Source organism: Moschus berezovskii, chromosome 3 (assembly GCF_049115385.1).
Source record: "Moschus berezovskii isolate FMDL1 chromosome 3, NW_MosBer_1.0, whole genome shotgun sequence".
In the NCBI taxonomy this organism is placed as follows: Eukaryota; Metazoa; Chordata; class Mammalia; order Artiodactyla; family Moschidae; genus Moschus; species Moschus berezovskii.
The window spans coordinates 15,246,617-15,260,902 of record NC_142462.1 but is presented as its reverse complement, the minus strand read 5'-3'; the positions used below and the strand labels follow the sequence as shown (position 1 = coordinate 15,260,902).

Here is a 14,286-nt window from a genome sequence, read left to right as displayed (position 1 = left end):
TGGGGTGACAGAGGATGAGGTGGTTGGATGGCACCACCAATTCAATGGACATGAGTTTGAGCAAACTCCAGGAGATAGCTGAGGACAGGGAAGCCTAGTGTGCTACGGTCTATGAAGCTGCAAAGAGTTCGACATGACTTAGTGGCTAAACAATAACAACAACACTGGTATAGATTTTATCAAACTCTTACCTATTCTGAAACGGTAAAGGAGACCTTGGATAGTCCAGATCTGATCTTGAGCGGTATGCAGCATGTCTTGGTTCTCCATAGAGCTCCAGCCCACCAGGAGAATGATAAAATGTGTCAGTCTTTTCTGCACCTAAAGTAATCCAAAATGTGCCTTGTAAAGAAAAGAAAAATACCAAGCCCTTGAAAAATTTCTACAAAACAGATAAGGTTCAAAAGACTGACTATACTGCACTATACTATCTCCTATTTATAATCATTTTCAATTATTCTTGCTACAGAAATAGCAAGAGAAATTGCTAGAGAAACAACAGTATAGCTTATTTTTTTTACTTTTGAATATCAGACTTTCTGATAATCTGGAACTATATCTCTAAGAAAATATTTTATTTTCTTACTCTGAGTGAGGAGTGTCTGAGTATGTGTGTTATGAGAGAAAAGGCAATGTGGATTAAAAATATTAACTATTAATGTTATTAATATATATTAAGTCCTTTTATCAGTCTATTCTACTGACCTTCACTGGAAAAAACTGGAACCAAGACATACTAACTTACAACACAGTATTCATTATGGTTCAGATTTCAGCTATTTCAGTGTAAGGATGTATGTGTGTGCGCTCAGTCGTGTCTGACTCTCTGTGACCCCCTGGACTGCAGCCTGCCAGGCTCCACTGTCCATGAAATTCTCCAGGCAAGAATACTGGAGGGCACTGCCATTCCCTTCTCCAGGGGATCTTCCTGACCCAGGGACTGAACTCGCGTCTCCTGCGTTAGTAGGGAGATTCTTTACCACTGAGCCACCAGGAGGCATGTTTCAAACACACTTCATTTAGAATAGTACCAAATATACTTCTTCTATCTCTGCACAGCAGATGAAAAGGTGGTTCACCACCCGTGCATGTCAGTCATGCTGTGTCTATAGCTCTGTGTGCTCCCAGGTTCTGATCTCCTCCTTTTGCCAGAAATGCTGATGCCCTAGTGTTTTGAGTATAGAGATAAGGAATTTTAACTTTTATATCACCTATTGGTAAACTCATAAACCTGTTTAATATTACTAAATTGTGAAAACTTCAAATCGAAGCTTCCACATAATAGAGTAAGAGCAATCCTATCTCGAACCAGAGCCTTAAATGCAGTTGAACGAAGAGTGGGCTCTGGAGCCGACTGCTAGGGTTCGATGCTGGCCACCATCTCCTACTGGGTAATTTGTTACAAATGACAAAAGCTTTCTGTGCTTCAATTTTTCATCTCTAATTGTGCTTACATTACAGAACTGTGAGAATACATGGAAAAAAGCGGGGCCTAGTGTGAACCAAGTGTGCCATGAAAATCAGTTCTTTTACTACTCTTCAGAACAGCAAGATCCTCAGCTTTGTTAGTTATAAGAGCTCTGTCTTTGGACAACACAGGTCCCGGAACACATTATTTGGAAAGTATTACATATGCAGTAATTTTAGAGAAATCACCAACGTAAGAAAAAATTCTATTTTGACTTCACCTGGATTCAATCCGAAGCCATCCCTGTTAATATTGATGGAACCAGAACCTGTGACTCGATGCCACCGTCGAACCAAAAATTTCATTCTAAAAAAGATTCCAATGAAAAATTTCACAGAATATCTACAGTATAAAGAGTATAGATACACACTTTCTACAGAATTCAAGTCATACATTTAAATATTAATGCAGATCAAATTTCAATATAATCACGTGGCTAATATTATGCAAATGTCCCCTGGTTTGTGATAAAACTAAATGAAACAGACACTGTTTCCACTGTTTCCCCATCTATTTCCCATGAAGTGATGGGACCAGATGCCATGATCTTTGTTTTCTGAAAGTTGAGCTTCAAGCCAACCTTTTCACTCTCCTCTTTCACTTTCATCAAGAGGCTTTTGAGTTCCTCTTCACTTTCTGCCATAATGGTGGTGTCATCTGCATATCTGAGGTTATTGATATTTCTCCCAGCAATCCTGATTCCAGCTTGTGCTTCTTCCAGCCCAGCATCTCTTGTTTTTCCTATTCTGTTGTTTTCCTCTATTTCTTTGCATTGATCGCTGAGGAAGGCTTTCTTATCTCTCCTTGCTATTCTTTGGAACTCTGCATTCAGATGCTTATGAGTTTGAGTGAACTCCAGGAGTTGGCGATGGACAGGGAGGCCTGGCGTGCTGTGATTCATGGGGTCGCAGAGTCGAACACAACTGAGCGACTAAACTGAAACAGAACAGGGCTTTTCCCATGAGGCACAGAGGTCTCCTGTTGCCAGTACCACGTTCTGGCTTTAGAAGTACATGGGACACAAAGAGCAGAGCAAACGTAACAGAAAAGGGAAACTGGATGGGCAAAGAAAGGGTGAGGAAAAATGAAAAGAGGAGGAAAGAGTGGAGACTAAGGGCAGAGCAGCTGGAAAGAGAACAGAAAGATCCTCAAGCTAGCAGTGAGAGCGAGCGGGGAAGCAAGCGGAGTGAGCCCATGGAGTCAGGGATGAAACACAGTGCTGGCTTCAAAAGGAACGGGGTGGCTATGTCACAACCCAGCTGTAGCAAGCTGCTGCCTGCCCCATTCTGGCCCCAAGAGCTCACGGAGCACCAGCTTTGATTTCTTATTCCAACTAGTTTCAAGGCTCAGTTTCTAGGACGGTCAAAACACAATGAACATACACGAGAACAAGAAGACAGTGACAGTGTGAAGCCCCTCTTCGGTAACTGGCTCTCACGGAGCCTTCCCGAGTCCTCGGAACACAGAGGAACAGCTAGCTCCTGCGACCTCTCACTGAGTGCCTGGAGTTCCGCGCACACTGCTCTGCCCCAGGGGAAAGGGAGCTGCCTTCGAGGATCAAGTCTTTTTTCCCTGTCAGCGCACCTCCCGGCACTGCACCCTGTGTAGGCTGTACCAGGTGATGAAGGGAATGAAAGGAAGGAAAGCTCTTTGCTTTCTCCAACACTCTAATTCTTGTACCAGTGCCGAGAAATGACAGAACCAGACAGGAAGCCATCTGGGAGACATAGTCTGCAGGCTCTAAGGCCCTGGCAGTGCGGAGGCCGGCTGAGAAGGGCAGCGAGGAGCTGAAAGATAGCACATGGTCCCCAGCACACAAAAACACTAATACCACCTCTTATTCTGCTTCTGTGGCCTTCTGAGGTACTTGCGAGTAACCTGAATACAATGGGATTGGATAGTACTTAAAAAAAAATGTCCTTTGAGACACTCTGCCTCCTACAGAAGCCAACGGAGGGGCAGCAACAACAAAGCATTGAGGTGTCTGGGTGTATCCAGCTAGGTGAGAGGGCAGCAGGAGGCTGGGTCGTCAAGGTAGTCAGATTCCTGGCTCCATTTCAGCCATGTACAGAGTGAGCACGGGAGTGCCTAGCTTGGAAGGGCCAGAAAAGGAGCAGCAAACGCCCCAGCAGAGCCCAACAGAGACTCAGGCCAGGGATTTCTACAGCTGGGCAGCTGGAGGGGCTGTGGTAGTAGTGAACAAAACGAAGGTATGTCAGCCAAGGTAACTTTTCAAAAAACATTCTTCTCCCTTATGATATCTTTTCTTTATATGTCTGAACTAGTTCATGGGCTTATTTAGATTAAAAAAAAAAAAAAAAAAGAGAGGGACCACCCAGACCAGATATTCCTGCTGAGTTACTGGCTGGCTGCCTCTGGGAGGGCCCTTTCCTAGGGTCTGTCCGGTATGATGTAAGGTACCCCTCCCTGACTAGAGGATGAAAACCTGAACAGAGGGAGGCATGTTTTAGTGGCAGCAAGTGACTCCTACTGGATGACCATGGAGCACAGGAGGCAGAGCAGAGAGAAGACTGAAAATAACTAAGTTTCTCAGAATGTATTTTCTCAGAAAATGCTTTTCTACTCAATGCTTTTTCTTTCGAGTGCTTCACCTGGAAATTGCCATGGACACTCTGACGGCTGAGCGAAACCTGGTGAAGCCCTTTGGTCGGTTGGTGATCACCTCCAGGTCTGTGAAGGCCGGCTGTCCCCCCATGCGGGCTAGCAGGGCCAGGGTGGCCTCCTCACACTCCTGGAACCCGCCCAGTAACAGGAGCAGGTATTTCTTCTGATAAATGAGAGCTTTCCGAAAGCTTTCTGCCCTCAGGTATTTGCCATAAATTCTCTGTGTTGAAAGGGAAGAAAAACAGAAAAACATTATTCAAACTGTTCTGCAGGGGAAGATAATCTAGACTTTATTTTTTTTTTAATCTTTATTTATTTATTTTTTTTTATTTTACAATATTATATTGGTTGGTTTTGCCATACATTGACATGAATTCGCCCCAGGTGTACATGAGTTCCCCCTCCTGAACCCCCCTCTCACCTCCCTCCTCCCTTTATCCTCCAGTGGCAGGAGGAGAATGGCTGGTACCTCATCACTGTTTTCTATTTTACCAGCAAAGTGAAAAGGAAAGCTAAACCTTGATACTTCCACTTCCACTTAGTCAACAAGTTTTAGCTCCTATTAATCATATTTAATGCACATATTTTTGTCTTAGTCAAAAATAGTGTAAAGCTTTTGGAGTATAGAATATAATAGTACAGAGCTACTTTTATTATTATCATCATTTATTTAACTTTTTCAATGTTAATATTTTCTATCTCTTTAAGAGTCATAAACTTATGTTCACGCCATAGTTGGAATAAATATTACAAATATTTTCTTTTCTTGGATTTTAAGTTAACTGATTAAGGCAGTTGTACTATTAACACAGCATTCATTATGAGCCATAAGAGAGGCTATTTAGAGGGCTTACCATTACAGAGCATGATCCTCTAATACTGACAGTAGCAGAGCTTCTATATGGAGTTGAAAAGCTAACTTTCTGTTGGTCTATTGGGGTGAGACTGTGGGAATGGGGACATGAGCTCAGGGTGCTGCTTCTGTGACCTCTGGGAACTTAATCTGGTCCCGATCCTGGGCATGCTGTACCACACTGTTTTTGTGACTAGCTAGAGGCCTCATTCACGACAGACTGAGACGCCCGGAGAAACCGCCTCAGTGTGACTTACAATTCTTTAGTCAGACCACTAGGGTTAGTGAGAGATGAAACAAGGCAAAAGCAGAGGACTGACTTTAGTGTACGCTCAGCTGGAGGATGTCTCCTACCTTTATAGTGGCATGCTCGGAATCAGGGCTCAGATTCTGAAGCAAAGCTTCATTCCTTAGCTCAGCTTTTAGTTTGTACACTTCAGCTTCTGCCCTCTTCAAGGATTTCTGGAGAGCCAGTTTTTCTCTGTTCCAGACTTCTTTTTCTGAGGTGATGATGGCTTCAATGTTGGGGCCACCACTGAGTGAAAACCTAGAAGACTGCAGAGGCCAGAGCCTACTTATGTGATTTTAAAGAACAAGTCTCTGAAGAAAAATCTGAATTTAACTTATTAAAGGTATCCCTATGGGAGATATAGAGTAGTATTAAGCTTTCCAACCTCGGATGGAGAAGCTCAAAGCCAATCTCAACTGACATTAGGAGGCTCAGATGGTAAAGAATATGCCTACAATGCTGGAGATCTGGGTTCAATCCCTGCGTCAGGAAGATCCCCTGGGACAGGAATGGCAACTGCAGTACTCTTGCCTGGAGAATCCCATGGACAGAGAAGCCTGCAGGGCTACAGTCCATGGGGTCGCAAAGAGTTGAACATGACAGAGCGACTAATAGAACAACATTAACTTTAACTTTATGGCCTTGCTGAGGAGATTAAGTTTACAACTAAAAATCCCTATGAAAGCCTGGACCCAGAGATGTTTAGATTAGTAGAACATTCAACTAAAAAAGTCTATAGTCTTTTTTTTAATTGGCTGCGCCATAGGGCTTGAGAGATCTTAAGTTTCCTGACCAGGGACTGAACCCGGGCCATGGCAGTGAAAGCACTGAGTCCTAACCACTGGACTGCCAAAGAATTCTTTCCGTTGTTGTTTTTTGGGGGTAGACTTTCAAAATGGATCATCTGGGTCCAAATGCTGAGCCTGTTTCAAAAGTAGTACACTGGAAAAGTGGGGGGAAAATCCAGCATGTACACAGGGAAGTGGGTCTCCGCAGAAGCTGTGTGAACGTGTTACTGTGTGTCTGACCACAAAGCCAGTCTTGCAGGTCTTTCCTGTCTTCATACTGATGCTAACAGAGCTGGCAATTTAGTATTTTATAGTTTTTAAATGGGGAAAATGTAAATAAATTCCAGAAGTAGTTTATTAGACTGAAATCCACAATTTAACAGCATTCTCACTTGAGCTGTGAACACAACGAATGATAAATAATCGACAAGAACAGGCAGAACAGACATTTGAACACTTCTTCACATGTGTCTGCAACTGGCCCACAGGTAGGAAGTCACCCGGCTTTGAAGATAAACGTGCCTTGGTTTGACTACTGACCTCAGTTTTCTCATGTGCAATGCTGGGTGTGGATTAGACATTCTGAACATATACAACCCAGAATCTGGCAGAGAAGATTCTCAATCAGTAAATAAATAAACAGCTACCATGACTGCTATACAATTTTCTAATGATCCTACTACACATCACATGCTAAGTATGCAGCCATGATGAAAACAGACGTACGTAATCTCTGCCCGCTCCTGCCTGTCGATAGCACCTGATTTGCTCCTCCAGCTTCATAATCATGTTTCTTAAACCATTCTTTTCTTCAGTCAGTTGGCTGATATGCCCCGTCAGCTCAGTATTTTGCCTTAGTAGTCTTTCAGTTAATGGGCCACAAGAAGTACCTGGGGACATTAAGGCAGGCTAAAAGACAAAACGGCATAAGGTCAGACGAGCACAAATGTTTATGAATAATGCATATAAAATGTGAACTCACTGAGAACAGATTCCATGAAGAACCGTGGCTTGTGCTGAGTCTTAAGTAACAACCAGGACTTCACCAGGGAGGAGAGAAGGGCATAATTAGTAGATACAGCAGCAAATGTAAAGGTACAAGGCTTGAGTGAGAGTGTGTTACCTTTAAGGAGTTACAGACATGCTTATTAAGATTAACCGTAAAGGCTGCTTTCATCATACGGATGACAGACCTAAATGTAGGCAGTGAAGAGCAATGAAAGGCTTGAGGCTGGAGCATGCCATAAACAAAATTTATGTGTGACAGAGTCCTTCACAGTACTCGGAAAAGTATATTAGAGAAGAAAGACTGTGGCACCAAGCTGCGACATCAGGAGGTTACTGCCCATAGTCTAGGTGAGGAAGGCTGAAAGCCTGATGCAGGCAGTGACCAAGGGCACAAGGACAGACACTTAGGAACCAGAAGGCACAGCACCTCGTGGCTGCCTGGGTGCACATGTAAGAGTAAAGGGACGTGATCCGTGGTGACTTTCAACTCTATACTGGGTGACATCATGACCAGAAATGTGGGATTAGGACCAGGAGGAAAGGAAGACGATGCTCAGTCTGCTCTGTGCCTGCGAGGTTCCTAAAGAGGTCACCGCGGGGTATGTTTCCCTAAGGAAAGGTGTTGCGAAAATAACTGAAAATATAAACCTGGAACACAGGACAAAGGTCTAGACTAGGAAGATAAGCTACATGAGGGCAAGATCTTTATCAGATTTGTTCATCGTAGCCTCAGAACCCAATATAGTACCTGGCACGTACTAGGCGCCCCATACAAGTATCTGTTCAATAACTAAGTCTACTGAGAATTCAGGCTTTGGGAATGAATGAGCTTTCACAGTAAGAGGAAAACAATGGACGAGCATAGGAAGAAGAGGAACTCTTAAAGGTGAATGATGAAAGAAATGGAAGAAATGAGAGAATATTAACATAAAAGGTATGGAAAGAGGGTATTTTAAAAGGAAGAGGTCAAAAGTGTCAAACGCCACAAAGAAGCCAAGAACTACAGGGACTGAACAGATTCACCACATGAGTCAGCTGAGCACACTGGCAGCATCCCGAACATGGTCTCTCCGAGCGGTGTGGGTAAAGGCAGACTACTGCTGCGAGAAGCCCTTCACAGTGTAAGTTAGAAGCCACCATAATTTTCCAATAATGATAATACTGCTTCTCCTCAAACTTTCACTATCTTCTGGTGGGGTAAGGCAAATATATATTTTCAATAAATGAAACGATAAAAACTCTTTTAGAAAATGCAGTGCCAGTATCAAATGATTCATATAATTGCCATTATAGCTTTGCTCTTGATACTTTAAAAGGTGTTGTTAAAAAGTCTTACCTCTTCCCCTGGCTGGCCAGTTAATTTTTGTAGTTGTAAAACAATTCTATCAATATTTTCCTGAACCCAAACAAAATCTTCATCATCTGCTGTTTCAAACTGTAGTCTTCAAAAAACAAAAAAAGGGCAAAAAGTCAAAACATATCAACTCAAGGAGCAGCGTTACTAACACAGACATTACAGGTCAGATGACACTACTTCACCTCCTTTTTCTCCTTTACATTAAGTGTTCTCTTTGCCTGAGTCAGGGTGTTATGAGAATTGCTTTCAGGTATATGAGTTCAGTTAAAGATCACCTTCTTATGTAAACATGCATTAACTTTAAAATTTCACTAGCTACTAGTGAGGGACAGATTCTGCCCAGTTTGCCTAAGAATGCCATTTCCAAAAGTTAGGCAGAAAATTCTAACCTATTGGAGGCTTTCTGGGCTAGATGCTGTAGTTTTGAAGCCACACACTGAAGGTTTTGTCTGATTATTTCTAATTCATGATTATAGCCAGCTCCTCCTCCGTTCATTTCAATCATTTTAGGATAGCTTGATTCCTTTGTCTCTCCCATTTTCTGTTGAAGAACCCAATTTCTGGTTCGATCGTTGGTTAAACTCCATGTGGTTGGCTAGAAGTTTGGGACAGAAAAAGAAAAACGAAACTTGTAACACAAATAGCACATCACATTCTCTCTTAAGGGAACATAATTACTGTTTATATTCCAAAGAAACTGCTACAGATTTTAAAATGACTGTACATCATTTAATCCAGTATCAAAATTGTATGATCACAGGACTGCAATACTCTTCTAAAATACATTTTAAAACAAAATGTCAGTTTACCTCATTAAGATTCTGATACAGAATTCTTCTACTTTCGCGTTTTTCTTCTCGTTCTAGTTCCTGCTTCTGGAACTCCTGCATAATTCCCTGCAGTCGTTTTCCTTCCAGGTCGAGCTTATAAACTTGCTGCCTTTTCTCTTCCAGTTGGCGCTGCAGATCTTCCACCTTGGACTGAAGCTCGTGCATCTTCTTCTGTCCCTCTGTGTTGGCCTCCTGTTCCGTCTGCAGTGTCTTTCTGTGAACCTGCCTATCCTTTTCCATTTGCTGTCTTGTTTGCAAAGAATCCAGTTTATATTTCTCAGTCTCATTTAACAGTTCTACGATGCGACTGTGTTTCTCCTCTAGCTGCTTCTGAAGCTCTCTGAGGAGGTCCTCTGAGGGTAACGCTGGCCGGGGCGGCCCGCTATCACCGCTGCTCTGCAGCTGTGCATGTAACTCCCGCTCCCGATCCAGGGCACTGCTCACTTCCCGAACGCGGACTCTCTCAGACTCAAGGAGCACCTGAAGCTCCAGGCTTCGGCCTCGCTCTTCAGCTAACTGGGTGCCGTGCAGCGCCCTCTGTGACTCCATCTCCTGCTGCGAGTCACGCAGTTCTCGTTTCTGTTGCTCCAAAAGCTGACTAAGTTGCATATTTCTTTGTTTCTGACCCTCAAGTGAAAACTTCAGATCCTTGTAGGAGAAAGTTGAATTTGAGAATTTGTTCATGTTAGTATTAGCAAAAATGCTTCCTAAGTATACAATTGTGCCCATTGTGCTTTTATTAGTACTAAGTAGGTAGTATTTGGTAAAAGAACTGATTACCCATTTTACTAACATATTTTCAGTAGTTAGAGTGTAAAATTATTTGGACAGCCAGTTGATTTTCATCAAAGAATATCAACAAAAGAGAATTAAGCTACAAAATACTTTCTCTCCCAACATTAATCATATCTGGTTAAGGAATATGCAGCAGATTAGCAACCTTTAAAAATAAAAGTATTTATCATAAAATGTGATGGGAGTTCCTGAAACTCCTTGAATTTTTCCATACATTACCACATAACTAAAAATAATTGGGCTTATGGAGAAGGCAGGGGGATAAACTACTCAAAACCTACAAACATCTGTAATGATAAAAAGTATTTATATCTGAAGAAATAACATGTCCTTGCTAGGCAGAAAGCTCACAATGACTGGTGGCTACCATGGTGGACCCTAGAAAAAAAAACAAAACCCAAACGTAGCAGGGTAGAAATTCTGGTTGGATTTCCCAGGTGGCGCTAGTGGTAAACAATCTGCCTGCCAATGCAGGAGACAAAAGAGACTTGGGTCTGATTCCTGGGTCAGAAGATCCCTGGAGTAGGAAATGGCAACCCACTCCAGTATTCTTCCCAGGGAAATTGCACGGACAGAGGAGCCTGGCAGGCTACAGCAGATGGGCTTGCAAACAGTTGGACACAACTGCGTCACTGCGCACAGAGAAATTCTGGCTGCATAGTTTCTTTTAGCACAGAGCTAGCAAGTACTGGGCTTATGCAGACAGAAGGGCTCAAGGGGAACTCTTAAAATGGTACTGAATGTAGTATGACCTGCTGTGAGCTGTGAGAGGCTGGGGTGTGCCTCTCTGGGAGAGAGCACAGCATCAAGGGACTCATTGTAAGTTTTCATAACATACAGTAGCAAGGGCTCTTGCTACCAGAAAAGTACCACTGCTCTCCTTTCCTAGGAGAAAACAGGGACTGAAACCACTTCTGGGCTAAAAAGATACAACTACTGTGTTTATCAAATTGTATATACACTCATTCAAATTCCTAGAACACATGCTGCAGCAAAGAGTCTCTATGCATCCTTGTGTGCAGAAGAAGAAAAGAAGGATCATACCATTAGCAATTTCTAGTAGTACCTTAGGAGAAGGCAATGGCAAGCCACTCCAGTACTCTTGCCTAGAAAATCCCATGGACGGAGGAGCCTGGTGGGCTGCAGTCCATGGAGTCGCTACAAGTCAGACATTACTGAGCGACTTCACTTTCACTTTCACACATTGGAGAAGGAAATGGCAACCCACTCCAGTGTTCTTGCCTGGAGAATCCCAGGGACGGGGGGGCCTGGTGCACTGCCGTCTGTGGGGTCACACAGAGTCGGACACGACTGAAGTGACTTAGCAGCAGCAGCAGCAGTAGTACCTTAGATAACATCATAAGAATATTCAACACATAGTATACAATTTATTCCACCTGATGAAGAGTGTAAGGCGGACACTGCAGGAAGAGGAACGTCTCTCTTCCATCACTGTGGATTCTTCCACAGACATCTAAAGATACAGAAAGCAGTACCTCAAGTTCTTCTTTGTCCCGCTCCTCGCTGCGTCCCTGCTTGGCTTTCTCTTTCTCCAAAGCCCACTGGAGCTCTCTGAATTTCTTCTGTTCGCTGGCTAATGTGTCATTAAGCAAATGAACTTCATCTGTTTTATCTTTAACTTCCAACCTAAATCAGATAGACAAATGAACTGTCATAAAACTACTCTGACCAAGTATCTATTGAGAGAGAGAGAACAGCTCCACTGAAACGTGGTGGCATATTCTAAGTGAGAGTGAAGTTGCTCAGCCGTGTCCGACTCTGTGTGACCCCACGGACTGCAGCCCACCAGGCTCCTCCGTCCATGGGATTCTCCAGGCAAGAGTACTGGAGTGGGTTGCTATTTCCTTCTCCATATTATGAACTAATAGAAATATATATACCATATCAAGATTAAAGATTTTTCACTGTGGTTCACTTCCAATTAACTGTTTCTAGTAATATAACTATTAGTTATTATTTACCATTGTAAACAATTTAATGTTTGGAATGGAATAAAGATTTCCATTAACTTTTACTGAACATAATAATCATTTGTGTGTGTGTGAAAACATTCAAAATAATGACTATACTTGTAATGTGCCCTTGGCAAGCAGAATATCACAGCAATTACATCAACAAATTTATCCTTTTTAAAAGCATTATGTTTCTAAAATTTTGTATATTTTAGCTAACTAGACCATGAATTCCATTGAGATCATAAGTATCATTTCACATTACTTGATGGTAAAATGAAGGTCAAATTTATGTATCTTATACAACAAGTCTCAAACAGAACTGAAGCCATGAGAGAATATGCCAATACCTAATCCTCAGTTTATCGTTTAGAAAAATCTGTAGTGTTTCCTTTCCACTGTAGTTTTTTGTATAAATGACAGCTTCGTGCTATTTAAACATCATATATAATGTCACATTTTTGTAAGATCTGCACAGTGTCTGTGACAAAATTATTCCAGGTCTTTCACTAATAACACAGGTTCAAGAAGTATGGCACACCTGAATGCCTCTAATTCCTTGAGGTGCTTATGCTGAGCCTTCAGTGTTGTTTCCAGCTCCAGTTTAGTCTGTGCAAGCTCACTTTTCAGTTCGGCAACCACCACTTTCTCAGAGCTCAGTTGCTCCTGCAGCTCTGCTGCTCTGTCTTTCATACTGCCGAGCTCCACCTGCATCTCCAGCATCTGAGACTGCTTCTGCTGCACATTGTATTCGAAGAGTTCTACATGAAAAAATGTTAGTATTTAGAATATGATCCAGCGACTGGTACTTCGTTTATAAATATTCTGTTGACAATAACAGATGTGTTATTTAGGAACACATGTGAAATGATTACAGCCTGTGAAGATAGCAATTTATATAAATACATGAATATGTAGATTTTCCTCACAGTGCTAAATCCTCAAGATTTCAGAACTATGAACATATAAGGATGATAAAAGTTTAACAGAATTCATTACTGGATACAAGACTTGAAATAAACAAAGAGTGCACTTAATACCATAAATAGGAACTGTATTTGCTCAGTCAGAATTTTGATAGTTCACACAAAAAAATTCCAGTGGTTTCTGATAGCCAAAGTACTGGCAGGAATCATCATGGTGACTCCAACTACAATGATCAGCAACGTCTGCTGGTTTTGTTCAGCCCTCCTTCACAGCAGTCCCTAAGAACTTCATTGTAACAAAACAGGGAAGTCCAAAGGCCAGTCTGGATCTTGGTTTTGTCTTAACCAGACCAAATCCTTGCTACATGTGTATTGCACGAAAACAAAGTAAAATATTTAAATCTCTAAGTATACTGAGTGAAAGAAAGATAAAATATTTATCAGGATCCATCTTTATAAAAAATATAAACTTATGTACATATGCACAATGAAAAGGTCTGAAGACATATTTCCGGGGTGTTAACAGTCATTTATGTTAGGGTTGAGGAGATTCCAGGGTGACTTTTACTCTGCTTTTTGTTTCTCTATTCTACCATAAGTGTATTTTTATTTAGTTTTGGCTGCGCTGGGTCTCTGTTGCTGTGCGGCCCTTTTCACTGCCGTGGCTTCTCCTGTTGCAGAGCACGGTCTCTAGGCTCGGGGGCTTCAGTCACCGTGCTCCCAGGTGCCAGAGCACACAGGCTTAGCTGCTCTGAGGCACGTGGGATCTTCTTGGACCAAAGATCAAACCTGCGTTCCCTGCACTGGCAGGCAGATTTCTTACCACTGAGGCACAGGGGAAGCCCTACCATAAGTGTATTTTTAACTTAAAACAATTTTATCAGTGCTCATCAGTTCCTATTAGAAGTCATATTACTGGTGTCAGGAGATAGGAATAACATTGACTTTAGACTATTCATGGTAATTTAAGCTTTTGAAACTATTTCTTAGGGAGTAGAGTCTCAAGATTTATATATATAAATATGTATCTATGTGATAGTAACTCAGCTTTCAACAGGGTCCTATTTATTTAAATGAAGTAACAGCAATAAATTCTCCAAAAATAATCAATTAATCCTATGTCTAAACATAAGGAATATATTTAATTTGCTGCCTTACTGTACCTATTTTATCTAAAATGTTTTAAGATATTTAAATTCTTCAGCTTTTCGATGACAAATGTGAGACTGATATAAACTTCAAAATAGGCAAAAGTATAGCTGTTTCTACCTTTATATTAAACCAAAATGAAAACAAAGATATGTATCCTCACCACATATGATGAAAATTCAGATTTCACTTTAATTTCTAATGGTTTTGAGAGAAATCAGCTCT

General features: G+C 41.8%; 1 protein-coding gene across 5 annotated transcripts in view; it reads right to left on the bottom strand.

The window, feature by feature from the left end:
• The window catches only part of AKAP9 (A-kinase anchoring protein 9), a 176,186-nt gene that overhangs the window by 2,402 nt on the left and 159,498 nt on the right, over window positions 1–14,286 (bottom strand). For 3 of the 5 annotated variants that reach the window (XM_055420415.2, XM_055420416.2, XM_088833185.1), the window contains 10 exons: window positions 12,528–12,747; window positions 11,510–11,660; window positions 9,198–9,866; window positions 8,778–8,983; window positions 8,368–8,473; window positions 6,750–6,932; window positions 5,301–5,501; window positions 4,081–4,313; window positions 1,689–1,774; window positions 192–321 (listed from right to left, as the gene is read on the bottom strand). In XM_055420415.2, coding sequence (XP_055276390.2) covers window positions 192–321; window positions 1,689–1,774; window positions 4,081–4,313; window positions 5,301–5,501; window positions 6,750–6,932; window positions 8,368–8,473; window positions 8,778–8,983; window positions 9,198–9,866; window positions 11,510–11,660; window positions 12,528–12,747 — 2,185 coding nt within the window. Of the gene's footprint in view, window positions 1–191; window positions 343–1,688; window positions 1,775–4,080; window positions 4,314–5,300; window positions 5,502–6,749; window positions 6,933–8,367; window positions 8,474–8,777; window positions 8,984–9,197; window positions 9,867–11,509; window positions 11,661–12,527; window positions 12,748–14,286 lie in introns of all 5 variants that reach the window. The other 2 variants (XM_055420403.2, XM_055420407.2) reach the window with 1 other exon arrangement.